General features: G+C 43.6%; 1 protein-coding gene across 1 annotated transcript; it reads right to left on the reverse strand.

Moving 5' to 3' along the window:
- Nucleotides 1–889: 889 nt before the first annotated feature.
- LOC112244834 (C->U-editing enzyme APOBEC-2-like) lies at nucleotides 890–16,257 on the reverse strand. The gene is made up of 4 exons (XM_042299366.1): nucleotides 15,705–16,257; nucleotides 12,596–12,820; nucleotides 7,076–7,384; nucleotides 890–1,761 (listed from the first exon to the last, which is right to left on the reverse strand). Exons 1-3 carry the CDS (start codon nucleotides 16,061–16,063, stop codon nucleotides 7,081–7,083), a joined length of 888 nt encoding a protein of 295 aa, XP_042155300.1. The 5' UTR covers nucleotides 16,064–16,257; the 3' UTR covers nucleotides 890–1,761; nucleotides 7,076–7,080.
- Between the last annotated feature and the right edge of the window lie 294 nt (nucleotides 16,258–16,551).

A 16,551-nucleotide genomic window follows, 5' to 3' on the forward strand; every position in this document is an offset into this window, starting at 1 on the left:
TATAACCTTAACCCTTTGACCTAACTCCTCAACTAAACTCTAACCCATAACCTCAACCCCTATTCTAGCTAACTTTAGCCAGCTAACTAACGTTAGATACCTGGTTAGAATTCATAACATATCATACATTTTGAAAAATATAACATATTGTATGTTTTTCAAATTCATAACATATTGTACATTTTGTAAATTCGTAACACATAATATGAATTTTAATTTGTAACAAATCATATGAAATGGGTGATGGACATCCACAAATGAATACATATTATATGAAAGGTAGCATATCATACTAAATGGAGTGACTCGGATTTACATGCAGAATAATACTAAATGCTCTGAGACCAGGTTGGATCTCTGTGAAGATGTACTGTAAATGTCAACTAGTGCTGTATGCAACAATGCATGGTCGTCTCATTAAAATACTTTTTCTTTATCTGCTGATGATGATCGCAATCATTCTTAATTGATTCTTAATTTACTCTAATGTTCTGTTGAATTTCTTTATTAACCGAGACCCAGAAATATCTGCAGATTGCTTTGACTCCCCTGCCTCTGCTGTTCGTTCACATTTTCCCAGTGTATCAGTGCTGTAAATATTGTGCGACGAACATTCCACAGTCTTTTAATAGAACCCCTCTATTATAGAACCACTCTAATCTGTGAATAGTGGCTGATTGGCGCTCGGTTGTCCCATCGGGAGACTAGAGGCAGTCCTCTTAAGAGTAGGCTGGAGATAACTCAACAGCCAAGGGTTTCTGCTCTCAGAGTTCCATGGATTCTAACTGGGTTTTCAACCTATTAGTGGAGATGATTATAGGGAAACGTGTAGACCAGGGGAAGTATCATTTAAAGGAAAGTAGATGGCTTTAGTTGTCACAACAAGAAAAAAGGGGTCAACCACATTTATTTCAAATCCAAATTGTCAATTCTCTTTGTGCTAACAATGACTTAAAAATGAGAAAAAGATAACACTTAACTCCACACTTCTTTATTTTCACTGTGTATAAATAATGTACTTTGCTTACATTTCTACAGGCAGATCGATATAATCTTGAAGTTGAAATCGTGTGCTCATGCGACGCTACAATCTCTATTCATTCTTTCTGTAAGAAATGTTTGTTGGATCATTCAATCACTATTTAAAACGAACACCAAGTAACATTCATGTTTTTTTTTGTTGCTACATTACAATGTGTAAAAGATATTGAACGTATCTCATAACTCACAAATGTTGAATTACTCCTAATAACAATAACAAACATATCTGTTAATTCTCTAGAACTTAACAGTTTGGGGTATTGTCATTAACAATATCTATATGAATATTCATGCATAGAATATCATTCTAGTCCTCTGGATGACAGAGGCAACATTGGTGCAGTTATGAAACGTCCTTTCGGGACAGAAGGAGAAGGATGAATTATTATAATTTAAATTGTAATAAAATTACTTTTTATACTTGAATTATAACCAATAGTACATAATTGCAAAGCTGTTATCTTGAGGTTGAGGATTGATCCACAGATTCATGTGTCTTGTGTGGACAACCCCAGAATAGAGAGTGGAAGCTGGGACAGAGAGTTCCATGTGGAGGAGGTGGTCTGGAACTGGCTTCATAAAGGCAAACAAACACAGCAGGACGGCTTGACGCACAAGCACACAAACTGCCCTCTGATTGGTTGAGTCCTGTGCACATCACTGAGGACCTTAGATAGTGGAGGTGGCAGGTGATGGGATAATTCTGGGCTGACAACATTCCTGACAGAGAGAGAGGCAGAGAGAGAAAAAAAGAGAGAGAGAGGAGGGAATGAGCGAGCATTGAAATCCACAGCAACTCAAAAGTTATTGATATCGCTTCATCAGAAAGACTGGAATACTACACATCACGCTCTGTTGACTCTAACTAACCTTTAGGCTTTCTCTGAGGATCAGAACCCCAGGGTTGAAGCTAAACTTCAAGTCTCCAGGCCCTAATCCCACACTGACTGGTTATGAGGCTGATTGATGACTCTTCTACCCCTTCTCGTGGCCCTAACATTCAATGCTTATCGACACCCTGCCTCCATGTATACCCCTGCCTTCCCCTGTATCTCCAGCCTCCCTCCCAAGGCACCTCTCTGCTTCCCCCCTGCCTCCCTCTGCCTCTCTCTGCCCCTACCTGATCTGTCTTTTCCAGCCTTTCCTTACCTTCCTGCTTTCCCTGCTTTTCCCCACCTCCCCTGTCTCTCCATACCTCCCCTGTCTCTTCCTTTCTCCTCTGCCTCTTCCAGTCTCCCCAGAAATGTTAGCAGCTGCCCCCATTAGGCAGCAGTGGATCAGCCAGGGGAAAACAGTAACTGTATCTGTTTGTCTTTCTCTCTGGCGTCATCCTCATTGGCTTCATTGTTCTGGCCCCTCACTGGTTTTGCATGAGAAAAATACACATTTCTGAGATCAATGACTGCATCCCTGAATACCTGCATGTGTATTTGTGCCTGCATAAGTGTGCATATGTTGGCCTATGGCCTATATGTGTGTTCCTCTCCCTCCACCCAATGTGATCACTGCATGATGTCAGCCAGTTTCTCTTTAGTTGTACAGTAATATTACAGTAACTCACTGTGATCACTGCATGATGTCAGCCAGTTTCTCTTTAGTTATACAGTAATATTACAGAAACTCACTGTGATCACTGCATGATGTCAGCCAGTTTCTCTTTAGTTATACAGTAATATTACAGAAACTCACTGTGATCACTGCATGATGTCAGCCAGTTTATCTTTAGTTATACTACAGTAATATTACAGTAACTCACTGTGATCACTGCATGATGTCAGTCAGTGTCTCTAGTTGTACTATAGCAGTGTTCACCAACCTTTTCTGAGTCAAGATCACTTTCGCAGTCAAAAAGCAAGGTGAGCTCTACCGCTCAGAAAACAGTTCTGTAGGAATGTGGTTTGTGTCGTAGGCCTCATACATTATCACAGCATATTGGCTATATGCCTGGCCTGCCAATATTGTTATTCTCAGACCATATTAAATGTGATAACAAAATAGATCAGTTGGTGTAGAAGTTGCGAGGCACAGTTGAGCATAAATAGAAATAATTTGCAGATCATTTGCTTTTTTATTTTGCTGGTCTGATGGTACCTGGTCTGATGGTGCTTTCAAGACAGCTGGGGGAAAAAAACAAAATCATGACAACAGTGAACTTCAGGTCGGTCTGAGTTCCCAGATGTCTTGAATGCACTGAAGTCAGAAGTCGGAGATATCCGAGTTGCCAATCGGGCTCCCGAGTGGCACAACAGTCTAAGGCACTGTGTCTCAGTGCAAAAGATGTCACTACACTCCCTGGTTTGAATCCAGGCTGCACCACATCTGGCTGTGATTGGGAGTCCCATAGGGCGGTGCAAATTGGCACAGCGTTGTCTGGGTTAGGCCGTCACTGTGAATAGGAATTTGTTCTTAACTGACTTGACTAGTTAAATAAAAAATATATATATAATAATTTCAACATGGTGTCATGACGTTGGCCTCTTCGGGTATAGCAAGCCCATCCCCTCTCCTTGCCTAGGCTGCACACAGTTATAGAAAGTAGTTTTTCATGGAGACAAAAGAAATCCTTCCACCTCACAGAACTCACAGAGGTATGAACACATCTCATGTTCTGGAGAAAGTGTAAAAGATCGGTGAAGAATCCAGCTACGAACTGGTCCATTTATCACAACTTGGGAAGCTCATGGGAGACGGTGTGGCTACATTACCATAATGCTGTTTATATAATAGCCCCAGATATAAGGTTTATATCTAATTGTTGTATAAGATGAATGAGTGAGTATGATACTGTTTACACAATTTTACAATGTGATTTTGGACTGTTTAATGAAGGAAAACTCAAAAAGGGAATTGGATTTGAACTAAATCAGAGGACCGCCCCTTAGCCCAGTTAGGGTTAGACATCCTGGGACAGCCCTTTTCTGCCATTCCGAATAAAACCCAACTTTGAGAAATTATCACCAGACCGAGCTTACCTCAATTATGAGATGGCTAAAGGTTGCAGACCATTGCTGAATCTTTTAACCATACCACGTGGTTAAACTCTTAGACTATCGATACCGACAGAATGAGAACAAGTCTTTGATATTAATTACTAGTCTGCAGCTAGGAATTCGGTATCATTGAACGCGAAGAACGACAACCGCCGAAACATACATTCCATAACGAATGTCACTTTGAACTATCCCCTCTAACCAAGACAGAGAGAGAGAGGGAGAGAGACGGACAATTCTACAAAATAAAGACTTTTCACCAGCCATCAAGACGACACACTGAGCGTAAATATATTGATTGATTGCAATTGTTCCCGAATGAGTGAGCGTTCATGTGTAAAGGATTAGCATTTCAATTGTTATAATTATCACTCTGTAGTGACTTCTTAGTTGAACCCCACTTCTCCTTTGTCTAACAAGCCGCCATGCCGGTTTAGCCCACTAGGGCACATCCTCCTATCATTACATTTACCTTTGTTTGTTTGTTTATGCATTTCTGTGAATTACTTAGTTAGTAATAAATAAATGGTTTAAGACAATTGATGTATGGATGACTCATAGTGAAGACTGGGTTTGTGCAGATAACCAACAAATTACGATGTTTGGAATGAGTCTAACGTGAGGTAAAGTAAATAATTAATTAATTTGAAGACTAATTGATCAGATAAAATATCTGAAAAGTTATTTTAGGAAATGATAACTTTGTAATCTGAATATTTTTCCTTGGTGCCCCGATTTCACAGTTAATTAGTTACGTGATTAATCAGTTGATCGCATAGTAACTAATTACAGAGAATCTTTGCTAAAAACTATCAGTCTTCAGTAAATGATAGTAAAGACACGACAATGGCATTAGTCTCGAGGGAGGGAGAGAGCAGCAGAGGGTCTGCCTCTCACGGTCCCTGCTCTTTCCTCCAGTGAGACTGACTAGAGAGAAGACACAGTCTTCCACCTGAAGGCGAACCACCTCGAGTCACACCGCCTCAGGCACAAATTCATGTTGTTCCTATGACCAGAGAAAGTGAAATACTCCTCGATATTAAAATAGACAGGACGAGCTGCTAATAATAATACAAACGCAGGGCTATATATACACTTGGCTTCGCATACATTGCAGCGGGAGTGGAAGTAGAGAGACGCTTGTTTTAAGTTTTGTAATAGTGTTGAATAGAAACAGTGTTGACAGTGTTGAATAAAACTTAGACATGAACTCACTCATAAAAAGTGCAGTTCTTTGCTATATTTGGCAGGCTCTCTTTGCTGTGTTCTTTGACAGTTACGAAATCTCACGTGGGCTAGCATCACACTTTGCTGTGGACGGGGTCATGGAAGCTGTAGGTATGCACAGTGATTTGAGATATCCAATTGGCCAGCAAAGTAGATGCACGGGAGTTAGCCACAGATCTCCCAGGCTGCCGTGTAGGCAGAGTTTTTCTTTTCAGACAAATGAAATGGTTCAAAATGGGAACACTTTGCCTACCCAGTATGCAGGGCTTCTGAATCAAGTGCACCTACCGCCAACAGTGCAGCACAACGAACAAAAGGAGAACAAGCCTTTAATCGTTGGCTTTTCTACAGAAATGTTTGGTGATCTACTAGGAATGCCTTGAAGGTCAACCAGTTGATCGTGTTCGACCGGTTGGTGACCACTGTACCACAGTAATACCACAGTAACTCACAGCGATAACGGCATGATATCGGCCAGATTCTCTAGTCATACTACAGTTACACTACATTAACTCACTGTAGTCACTGCATGATATCTGCCAGTTTCTCTAGTCATACTACAGTTACACTACATTAACTCACTGTAGTCACTGCATGATGTCTGCCAGTTTCTCTAGTCATACTACAGTTACACTACATTAACTCACTGTAGTCACTGCATGATATCGGCCAGATTCTCTAGTCATACTACAGTTACACTACATTAACTCACTGTAGTCACTGCATGATATCGGCCAGATTCTCTAGTCATACTACAGTTACACTACATTAACTCACTGTAGTCACTGCATGATATCTGCCAGATTCTCTAGTCATACTACAGTTACACTACATTAACTCACTGTAGTCACTGCATGATATCTGCCAGTTTCTCTAGTCATACTACAGTTACACTACATTAACTCACTGTAGTCACTGCATGATATCTGCCAGATTCTCTAGTCATACTACAGTTACACTACATTAACTCACTGTAGTCACTGCATGATATCGGCCAGATTCTCTAGTCATACTACAGTTACACTACATTAACTCACTGTAGTCACTGCATGATATCTGCCAGTTTCTCTAGTCATACTACAGTTACACTACATTAACTCACTGTAGTCACTGCATGATATCGGCCAGATTCTCTAGTCATACTACAGTTACACTACATTAACTCACTGTAGTCACTGCATGATATCGGCCAGATTCTCTAGTCATACTACAGTTACACTACATTAACTCACTGTAGTCACTGCATGATATCTGCCAGATTCTCTAGTCATACTACAGTTACACTACATTAACTCACTGTAGTCACTGCATGATATCTGCCAGTTTCTCTAGTCATACTACAGTTACACTACATTAACTCACTGTAGTGACTGCATGATATTGGCCAGATTCTCTAGTCATACTACAGTTACACTACATTAACTCACTGTAGTCACTGCATGATATCGGCCAGATTCTCTAGTCATACTACAGTTACACTACATTAACTCACTGTAGTCACTGCATGATATCGGCCAGATTCTCTAGTCATACTACAGTTACACTACATTAACTCACTGTAGTCACTGCATGATATCGGCCAGATTCTCTAGTCATACTACAGTTACACTACATTAACTCACTGTAGTCACTGCATGATATCGGCCAGATTCTCTAGTCATACTACAGTTACACTACATTAACTCACTGTAGTCACTGCATGATGTCTGCCAGTTTCTCTAGTCATACTACAGTTACACTACATTAACTCACTGTAGTCACTGCATGATATCGGCCAGATTCTCTAGTCATACTACAGTTACACTACATTAACTCACTGTAGTCACTGCATGATGTCTGCCAGTTTCTCGTGGTAGTACTCGTAGTTGTCCTGGCAGTCCTCCCAGGGGGTGAACGTTAGGTCGTCATTCTCCACAAAAGTGTCCCAGACATAGGTGAAGTCCATGGGTTTCATCATCCTCAGCTTGCACCCTGCTTGAGACAGAGCATTCAGCCCCGCCTGGATGTCTTGATCCTCCCACTCAAACAGCCGGGCTGAGAAGAGAGTCATCTTGATGCTCTTCCTGGCCTGAAGGGCCTCTGCGATCTTAGCTGCACAGACCGCACAGGGACTGGATGACATGTACCTGGGACAGGGGAGAAGGTAAAGTTGAATTAGGCACAGATGATGAGGTCATAGTTAGGGTTCTAATTGTTTCATTAAGTGCTGCTAAATTTCTGTGAAACGAGTCACTGCTATCTGCGGAGATACTGTATGGACGTGACAGTGTATTTGAGAGAGATTTCACAGGTCACGGTATATTTGAGAGATATGGACCAGGTGACTATGTGTTTGGCCAATAGTTACCAGGTGTATTTCACAGATATGTGTCTGAGCGATATGTACCAGGAGACCATGTATTTGAGCGATATGTCCCAGATTGTAGTGTATTTGATAGATATGTACTAGGAGAAAGTGCATTTGAGAGATAGGTAATCAAATCAAATCAAATCAAATTTTATTTGTCACATACACATGGTTAGCAGATGTTAATGCGAGTGTAGCGAAATGCTTGTGCTTCTAGTTCCGACAATGCAGTAATAACGAGCAAGTAATCTAACTAACAATTCCAAAAAAAAAAACTACTGTCTTATACACAGTGTAAGGGGATAAAGAATATGTACATAAGGATATATGAATTGGTACAGAGCAGCATAGGCAAGATACAGTAGATGATATCGAGTACAGTATATACATATGAGATAAGTATGTAAACCAAGTGGCATAGTTAAAGTGGCTAGTGATACATGTATTACATAAGGATGCAGTCGATGATATAGAGTACAGTATCAACGTATGCATATGAGATGAACAATGTAGGGTAAGTAACATTATATAAGGTAGCATTGTTTAAAGTGGCTAGTGATATATTTACATAATTTCCCATCAATTCCCATGATTAAAGTGGCTGGAGTAGAGTCAGTGTCATTGACAGTGTGTTGGCAGTAGCCACTCAATGTTAGTGGTGGCTGTTTAACAGTCTGATGGCCTTGAGATAGAAGCTGTTTTTCAGTCTCTCGGTCCCAGCTTTGATGCACCTGTACTGACCTCGCCTTCTGGATGACAGCGGGGTGAACAGGCAGTGGCTCGGGTGGTTGATGTCCTTGATGATCTTTATGGCCTTCCCAGCATCGGGTGGTGTAGGTGTCCTGGAGGGCAGGTAGTTTGCCCCCGGTGATGCGTTGTGCAGACCTCACTACCCTCTGGAGAGCCTTACGGTTAGTTGCCATACCAGGCGGTGATACAGCCCGCCAGGATGCTCTCGATTGTGCATCTGTAGAAGTTTGTGAGTGCTTTTGGTGACAAGCCGAATTTCTTCAGCCTCCTGAGGTTGAAGAGGCGCTGCTGCGCCTTCCTCACGATGCTGTCTGTGTGAGTGGACCAATTCAGTTTGTCTGTGATGTGTATGCCGAGGAACTTAAAACTTGCTACCCTCTCCACTATTGTTCCATCGATGTGGATGGGGGTGTTCCCTCTGCTGTTTCCTGAAGTCCACAATCATCTCCTTAGTTTTGTTGACGTTGAGTGTGAGGTTATTTTCCTGACACCACACTCCGAGGGCCCTCACCTCCTCCCTGTAGGCCGTCTCGTCGTTGTTGGTAATCAAGCCTACCACTGTTGTGTCGTCCGCAAACTTGATGATTGAGTTGGAGGCGTGCGTGGCCACGCAGTCGTGGGTGAACAGGGAGTACAGGAGGGGGCTCAGAACGCACCCTTGTGGGGCCCCAGTGTTGAGGATCAGCGGGGAGGAGATGTTGTTGCCTACCCTCACCACCTGGGGGCGGCCCGTCAGGAAGTCCAGTACCCAGTTGCACAGGGGGTCGAGACCCAGGGTCTCGAGCTTGATGACGAGCTTGGAGGGTACTATGGTGTTGAATGCCGAGCTGTAGTCGATGAACAGCATTCTCACATAGGTATTCCTCTTGTCCAGATGGGTTAGGGCAGTGTGCAGTGTGGTTGAGATTGCATCGTCTGTGGACCTATTTGGGCGGTAAGCAAATTGGAGTGGGTCAAGGGTGTCAGGTAGGGTGGAGGTGATATGGTCCTTGACTAGTCTCTCAAAGCACTTCATGATGACGGATGTGAGTGCTACGGGGCGGTAGTCGTTTAGCTCAGTTACCTTAGCTTTCTTGGGAACAGGAACAATGGTGGCCCTCTTGAAGCATGTGGGAACAGCAGACTGGTATAGGGATTGGTTGAATATGTCCGTAAACACACCGGCCAGCTGGTCTGCGCATGCTCTGAGGGCGCGGCTGGGGATGCCGTCTGGGCCTGCAGCCTTGCGAGGGTTAACACGTTTAAATGTCTTACTCACTCGGCTGCAGTGAAGGAGAGACCGCATGATTCCGTTGCAGGCCGTGTCAGTGGCACTGTATTGTCCTCAAAGCGGGCAAAAAGTTATTTAGTCTGCCTGGGAGCAAGACATCCTGGTCCGTGACTGGGCTGGGTTTCTTCCTGTAGTCCGTGATTGACTGTAGACCCTGCCACATACCTCTTGTGTCTGAGCCGTTGAATTGAGATTCTACTTTGTCTCTGTACTGGCGCTTAGCTTGTTTGATAGCCTTGCGGAGGGAATAGCTGCACTGTTTGTATTCAGTCATGTTACCAGACACCTTGCCCTGATTAAAAGCAGTGGTTCGTGCCTTCAGTTTCACACGAATGCTGCCATCAATCCACGGTTTCTGGTTAGGGAATGTTTTAATCGTTGCTATGGGAACGACATCTTCAACGCACGTTCTAATGAACTCGCACACCGTATCAGCGTATTCTCAATGTTGTTGTCTGATTACGAAACATCTCCCAGTCCACGTGATGGAAGCAGTCTTGGAGTGTGGAGTCAGCTTGGTCGGACCAGCGTTGGACAGACCTCAGCGTGGGAGCTTCTTGTTTTAGTTTCTGTCTGTAGGCAGGGATCAACAAAATGGAGTCGTGGTCAGCTTTTCCGAAAGGGGGCGGGGCAGGGCCTTATATGCGTCGCGGAAGTTAGAGTAACAATGATCCAGGGTCTTTCCACCCCTGGTTGCGCAATCAATATGCTGATAAAATTTAGGGAGTCTTGTTTTCAGATTAGCCTTGTTAAAATCCCCAGCTACAATGAATGCAGCCTCCGGATAAATCGTTTCCAGTTTGCAGAGAGTTAAATAAAGTTCGTTCAGAGCCATCGATGTGTCTGCTTGGGGGATATATACGGCTGTGATTATAATCGAAGAGAATTCTCTTGGTAGATAATGCGGTCTACATTTGATTGTGAGGAATTCTAAATCAGGTGAACAGAAGGATTTGAGTTCCTGTATGTTTCCTTCATCACACCATGTCACGTTGGCCATAAGGCATACGCCCCCGCCCGTCTTCTTACCAGAGAGATGTTTGTTTCTGTCGGCGCGATGCGTGGAGAAACCCGCTGGCTGCACCGCTTCGGATTGCGTCTCTCCAGTGAGCCATGTTTCCGTGAAGCAGAGAACGTTACAGTCTCTGATGTCCCTCTGGAATGCTACCCTTGCTCGGATTTCATCAACCTTGTTGTCAAGAGACTGGACATTGGCAAGAAGAATGCTGGGGAGTGGTGCACGATGTGCCCGTCTCCGGAGTCTGACCAGAAGACCGCTTCGTTTCCCTCTTTTTCTGAGTCGTTTTTTTTTTTTTTTTGGTCGCTGCATGTGATCCACTCGGTTACACTGGTTGTAAGGCAGAACTCAGGATCCGCATCGCGAAAAACATATTCTTGGTCGTACTGATGGTGAGTTGACGCTGATCTTATATTCAGTAGTTCTTGTCGGCTGTATGTAAAGAAACCTAAGATGACCTGGGGTACTAGTGTAAGAAATAACACGTAAAAAAACAAAAAACTGCATAGTTTCCTAGGAACGCGAAGCGAGGCGGCCATCTCTGTCGGCGCCGGAAGTGTGTGACAGTCTCTGTCGGCGCCGGAAGGTACCAGGTGACAGTGTACTTGACTGGGTAATACTGTACATATGTCCCAGGTTACAGTGTATTTGAGAGATATGTCCCAGGTTACAGTGTATTTGAGCGATATTTCACAGGTTACAGTGTATTTGAGAGATATGCCCCAGGTTACAATGTATTTGAGAGATACATATCAGGTGACAGCGTATTCGAGAGATACTGAAAGCTAACGGTCAAAAGTTTTAGAACATCTACTCATTCAAGTGTTTTTCTTAAAACGTCTTTGGGCTAGGCCCCTTTTTTCTCAATCTCCGCCTGAATGACGTGCCCAAAGTAAACTGCCTGTAGCTCAGACCGTAAAGCCAGGATATGCATATAATTGGTACCATTGGAAAGACAACAATTTGAAGTTTGTAGAAATATTAAAATAATGGAAGAGAACATAACACAACAGATATGGTGGGAGAAAATCTAAAGAAAAACCAACCAGAAGTTTTTTGAGAGAGACCATGCTCTTACAATGGCAAGTATAAGGGCATACTGAAAATGAGCTCCCAGGATGCAATTCCTATGGCTTCCACAGGGTGTCAGCAGTCTATGTTCAAGGTTTCAGGCTTGTAACTTCCAAAATGAATAAGAAATATCAGTTTTAGTACAGGGAGTCTTGTGTTTGCGTGCGCCATGAAGACAGGACGCACCTGCTAAAATCGGTTTCCTACTGAACATACTTCTTTCTGTAAGAAATAATATAGTTTGATAAAACTTTAGGGTATCTGAGGAGTATATAGAAACATATTTTGACTTTTTGAAACAAAGTTAAGTGGTAGATTTTCAAATTCCTTTCTCTGCATGGTGAACGAGTGGATTACTCAAATCGATGGCGCCAACTAAACTGACTTTTTGGGATATAAAGAAGGATTTTATCTAACAAAACAACACTACATGTTATAACTGGACCCTTTGGATGACAAATCAGAGGAAGATTTTCAAAAAGTAAGTGAATATTTTATCGCTGTTTGTAAATTTATGAAACCTGTGCCAGTGGAAAAATATTTTGATGTGGGGCGCCATCCTCAAACAATCGCATGGCATGTTTTCGCTGTAATAGCTACTGTAAATTGGATAGTACAGTTAGATTAACAAGAATATAAGCTTTCAACCAATATAAGACACTTATATGTACCTAAATGTTAGGTAGTATCCATCATTTTTATAATTATTTATCTGGCTTCAGAAGTTTTCTTAACACTTTTTTGGTTACTACATGAGTCCATATGTTATTTCATAATTTTGACGTCTTCACTATTATTCTACAATGGAGAAAATTGTAAAAATAAAGAAAAACCCTTTAATGAGTAGGTGTTCTAAAACTTTTGACCTGTAGTGTACGTACCAGGTGATAGTGTATTTGACAGCAGGGTCGTAGTCTGGGAGAGTCTGGAGGAAGAAGGCCTGCTCAGCGTGGGCTCCTGAGTGTTCATCCTCCAGGTAACCTCTCATCAGACCGGCATCAGCCTTCCCTTTGTCCACCAGGTAACACAGGAACGTCTTGTTACGACCTGACGAGTACTCCACGTTCTTGAACTGGAACTTGAATTGGAACGGGTCGATGCGGTCCCTGGATGGAGAGGGAATATGGGGATGGGTTTAATTTAACAAATGGGAGAAGGGTTCTCTACCTTCAGGTCTCTATTCAAGGTTATTTAACTTTGGAACATTTTGTCAACCCAAACGTATTTATATAGAAGTGTTTATTCTAAGAGTACAAATGTTATACAGTTATCATTACAGAATCACTCCTATAAGGGCCTCCCGAGTGGCGCAGTGGTCTAAGGCACTGCATCGCAGATGCTAGCTGTGCCACTAGAGATTCTGGGTTCGAGTCCAGGCTCAATCACAGCCAGCTGTGACCAGGGGACCCATGGGGCGGTGTAGAATTGGCCCAGTGTCGTCCGGGTAAGGGGAGGGTTTGGCCGGCAGGGATATTGTTATCCCATTGCGCACCAGAGACTCCCGTGGCGGGCTAGGGACAGTGCACAATGACATGGTCACCAGGTGTAAGGTGTTTCCTCTGACACATTGGACCGCCATGGTTAATGTTGATGTGGGTCATTGAGTCAGAAGGCTAAATGGTTATGTGGTTAAGTGGGCATTGTGTCAAGAAGCACTGCGGCTTTGTTGGGTTGTGTTTCGGAGAACGCATGGCTCTCGACCTTTGCCTCTCCTGAGTCCGTACGGGAGTTGCAGTGATGGGACAAGACTGTAACTACCAATTGGGGAGAAAAAGGGGTGTATATAATAACTATAATAATAGTTAAAATGTATATAATAACAAATTATGTCTTATATCAGACAGATATAAGGGGGTACGCAGGACTAATTTTAGGGTATTGGTGTGGCTTAGCGTGGAATGCCAGCTCTGTATTTTTAGCCTTCTGACTCAATGACCCACATCAACATTAACCATGGCGATCCAGGGCTTTGTGTGGCTCGAGGTGCTCAAGATCACCCCACTGGTACAGTCCGTGGTTGGTACCGACTTGGTACTAACTGGACAGGACTACACTATCTAGCTATGGACACAACTCTATTCACAAATCCTGTTTTTACCCTTTATCATTGCCCTAACCCAAAATCAAGAGCAAAAAGCTCATATTTGAGCTCATCTATTTCAAATGTTTTTCCACTTTTACCCTGTCTAGTAATAATCTATGCTACTGTATATTGTGATGTAGTCAGATGGTGAAGGGGAACATTCGCTTGTTGACTACAATAGTTTTAGTGCCTCACCGTAAACTAGAAGAAGTGCACACTACTTTTACGATCATTTATTTCCCAAGCTGTCACAGCTCTTCAGGAGTCCTCTCTGGAAGGCAGGTCCAGATCATGACAGGCATTCCGGAAACCTGACCCAGTCCAAATGTTTTGATTATGAGTCAGCTATTTTGTTTGTCATTGGTTGATCATCTGTGAGTTTGTGTGTTAGCGTGGTGGGTCATGTTGCAGCAGTGAGGGGCTTGGTTCAGATATAGCTCAGGGGGATTTTTCCATTCTGAGAGGATCTGTGTTTGGGTTCCTGTTTAGGGTGAGATTTAAGGGTCTTGGTTTTGGAGTCAACTGTGAACTGAATACACCAGTAATCACTGAGTAATGCGTAGGCTCTGTCCACAGAAATGGCTGATGGTTTGTTGTTTGAGCCAGTCCTGTTTTAAGAGGGCCGTGTGTTTCAAACTCATAACGGAGTCTTAATCCCCTTTGACTAGCAGATCTCCTATTAGTCAGGCTGGGCTCTACCAGACGTGACACTCACAGACACAGAAGCCCTGTCCCAAAAATATGGAGAAAGACTCTTTTCTTATCACTTGTTCCTTCCTTCCGACATGTTGTCGTGCTGGTTTTGATTGCGTTCCTTTTATATTGTCATGCTGGTTTGAACCAAGTCAGGACACTTTCAAGAAGACAACACATCTGAAATAATAAAAAAACATAGCTGAAACGCATACAAAGTGGGTGGCTGGGAAGTATTACACTTTATCCCTTTGGTTTCGCAACATATGCGCCGTCTATATTCCATTTGTTGCAGTGTTAACAAATGTAACCCCCATCACAGCCATACCCAAAGGATGACAACAGATCCACCAGATGGAGGGGTGATAAAACAAAATCAGAGGGTATTTCCGGGCTCTGGGCCCTTCAATCCCAAGATGACCTCCGAAACCAAGACCCTTAAATCTCACCCTAAACAGGAACCCAAACACAGATCATCTCAGAATGGAAAAATCCACCTGAGTTATATCTGAACCAAGCCCCTCACTGCAGCAACATGACCCACCACGCTAACACACAAACTCACAGATGATCAACCAATGACTGTGCAACTTTACTATCCAGGCCTCTGGTGGATAACCAATGACTGGGCCGGTTGGAATCTGTGGAGGCATATTTAAGCCCTCAGACATCACTGAGAAGGTAATCATAATGAAACTTCCCTACATTTTCTGTCTGGGCTCAATGGGTTGGAAACGATCCAAAACAGTATGCTTTCATTTTGGATTTAATTTGACTTTATGGTAAAACTCAGTGGCTATGTTCCTCAATGTTCTACAACATCTGTACAGTGTTTCACAACGTTCTAAAGCCTCTTCCTGTCATGTTGGAATGACAGTGGATCTTTCTCTCCAGAGTAGGAAAAGTAACCCTCGCCATCCCTCTAAAGGTCATTTGGCAACACTTTTACATTCAGTTCTTTATGCTTACTTTGGTAACAACTACGTTATTACTCAGTTGAACATAGTAACTGCTATATAGAGTAGTAAGTTACACTGTACTTTGGTAACTACTATGTAACTACTCAGCTGTATTGTAGGAAACACGACTTGAATAGTAATGATATGAAAGGCAAATCCCTGGCACTGTATGTATAATGAAATGGGAATGACAGCCAACCAGCTGCCGACAACAGACATACAGCACGCACACACATGGTATCTGTTGTCACCCACCCTTCGATGATCTCCCAGGGGGGCAGCTCAATGGGTTCGTATTCCCCATTTGCTCCGTTAGCTTTAGCCGCCGCCGCTTCCCCGTTAGCCACGTCTTCGTTAGCTGTGGCTCCCTCTTCCATTGGGACATCTCCGTTCCCCTCCACTTTCTCCCCCACTGCCAGGACCTTCTCCTCCTTCTTCACTAAACTAGACTTCACCTCCCTCTTCACCTCCCTCTTCATCTCCATCTTCATCTCCGTCTTCACCTCTTTCTTGACCTCTTTCTTGACCTCCACAGTCACCGCTGTCTTTGTCGTCCTCTCTTTCTTCCTCACCAACAGTTTGCTGCTGGCCGCAGCGCCCTTCTTGTCGGCCATGGTGACTGGTCCGGGAATGGTAGTCCTGCGTGTGAGGTGTGTGTGATTGTGAGGTGTGCAGTTGAGTGTGTGTGAGAAAGGGAGGTGGTAAGGGTTTGGGGGTTGAAGCAGAGATAGGGGAAAGAGGACAGGAGAGTTCCGGAGAGATAGAGGAAGGGGGGTAGCAGAGAGAAAGAGAGAGAGATGAGGAGTGGGGTTGAGAGAAAGAGAGAGGAGGGGTAGTAGAGCGAGAGAGAAGGAATGAGAGGGAACGAGAGAGAGAGAGAGAGAGAGAGAAAGCAGGATAAGGGGACAGACAGGGACAGGGGAGAGGTGGTGCAGACACACTCCGGCAGCTGCTGCTCTAACTCCAGCCAGGTCTATTAAAAGACCCAGGGGAGGGGATCGGCCCTGACTACCCCCTGATGCCCCCAATTCCCCTCTGTTGAGGGAGGGGGAAGCGGGGAGGGACCCCAAGGGGGGGGCAAAGGCTTGATAGGGATTTATTG

Source organism: Oncorhynchus tshawytscha, linkage group LG02 (assembly GCF_018296145.1).
Source record: "Oncorhynchus tshawytscha isolate Ot180627B linkage group LG02, Otsh_v2.0, whole genome shotgun sequence".
In the NCBI taxonomy this organism is placed as follows: domain Eukaryota; kingdom Metazoa; phylum Chordata; class Actinopteri; order Salmoniformes; family Salmonidae; genus Oncorhynchus; species Oncorhynchus tshawytscha.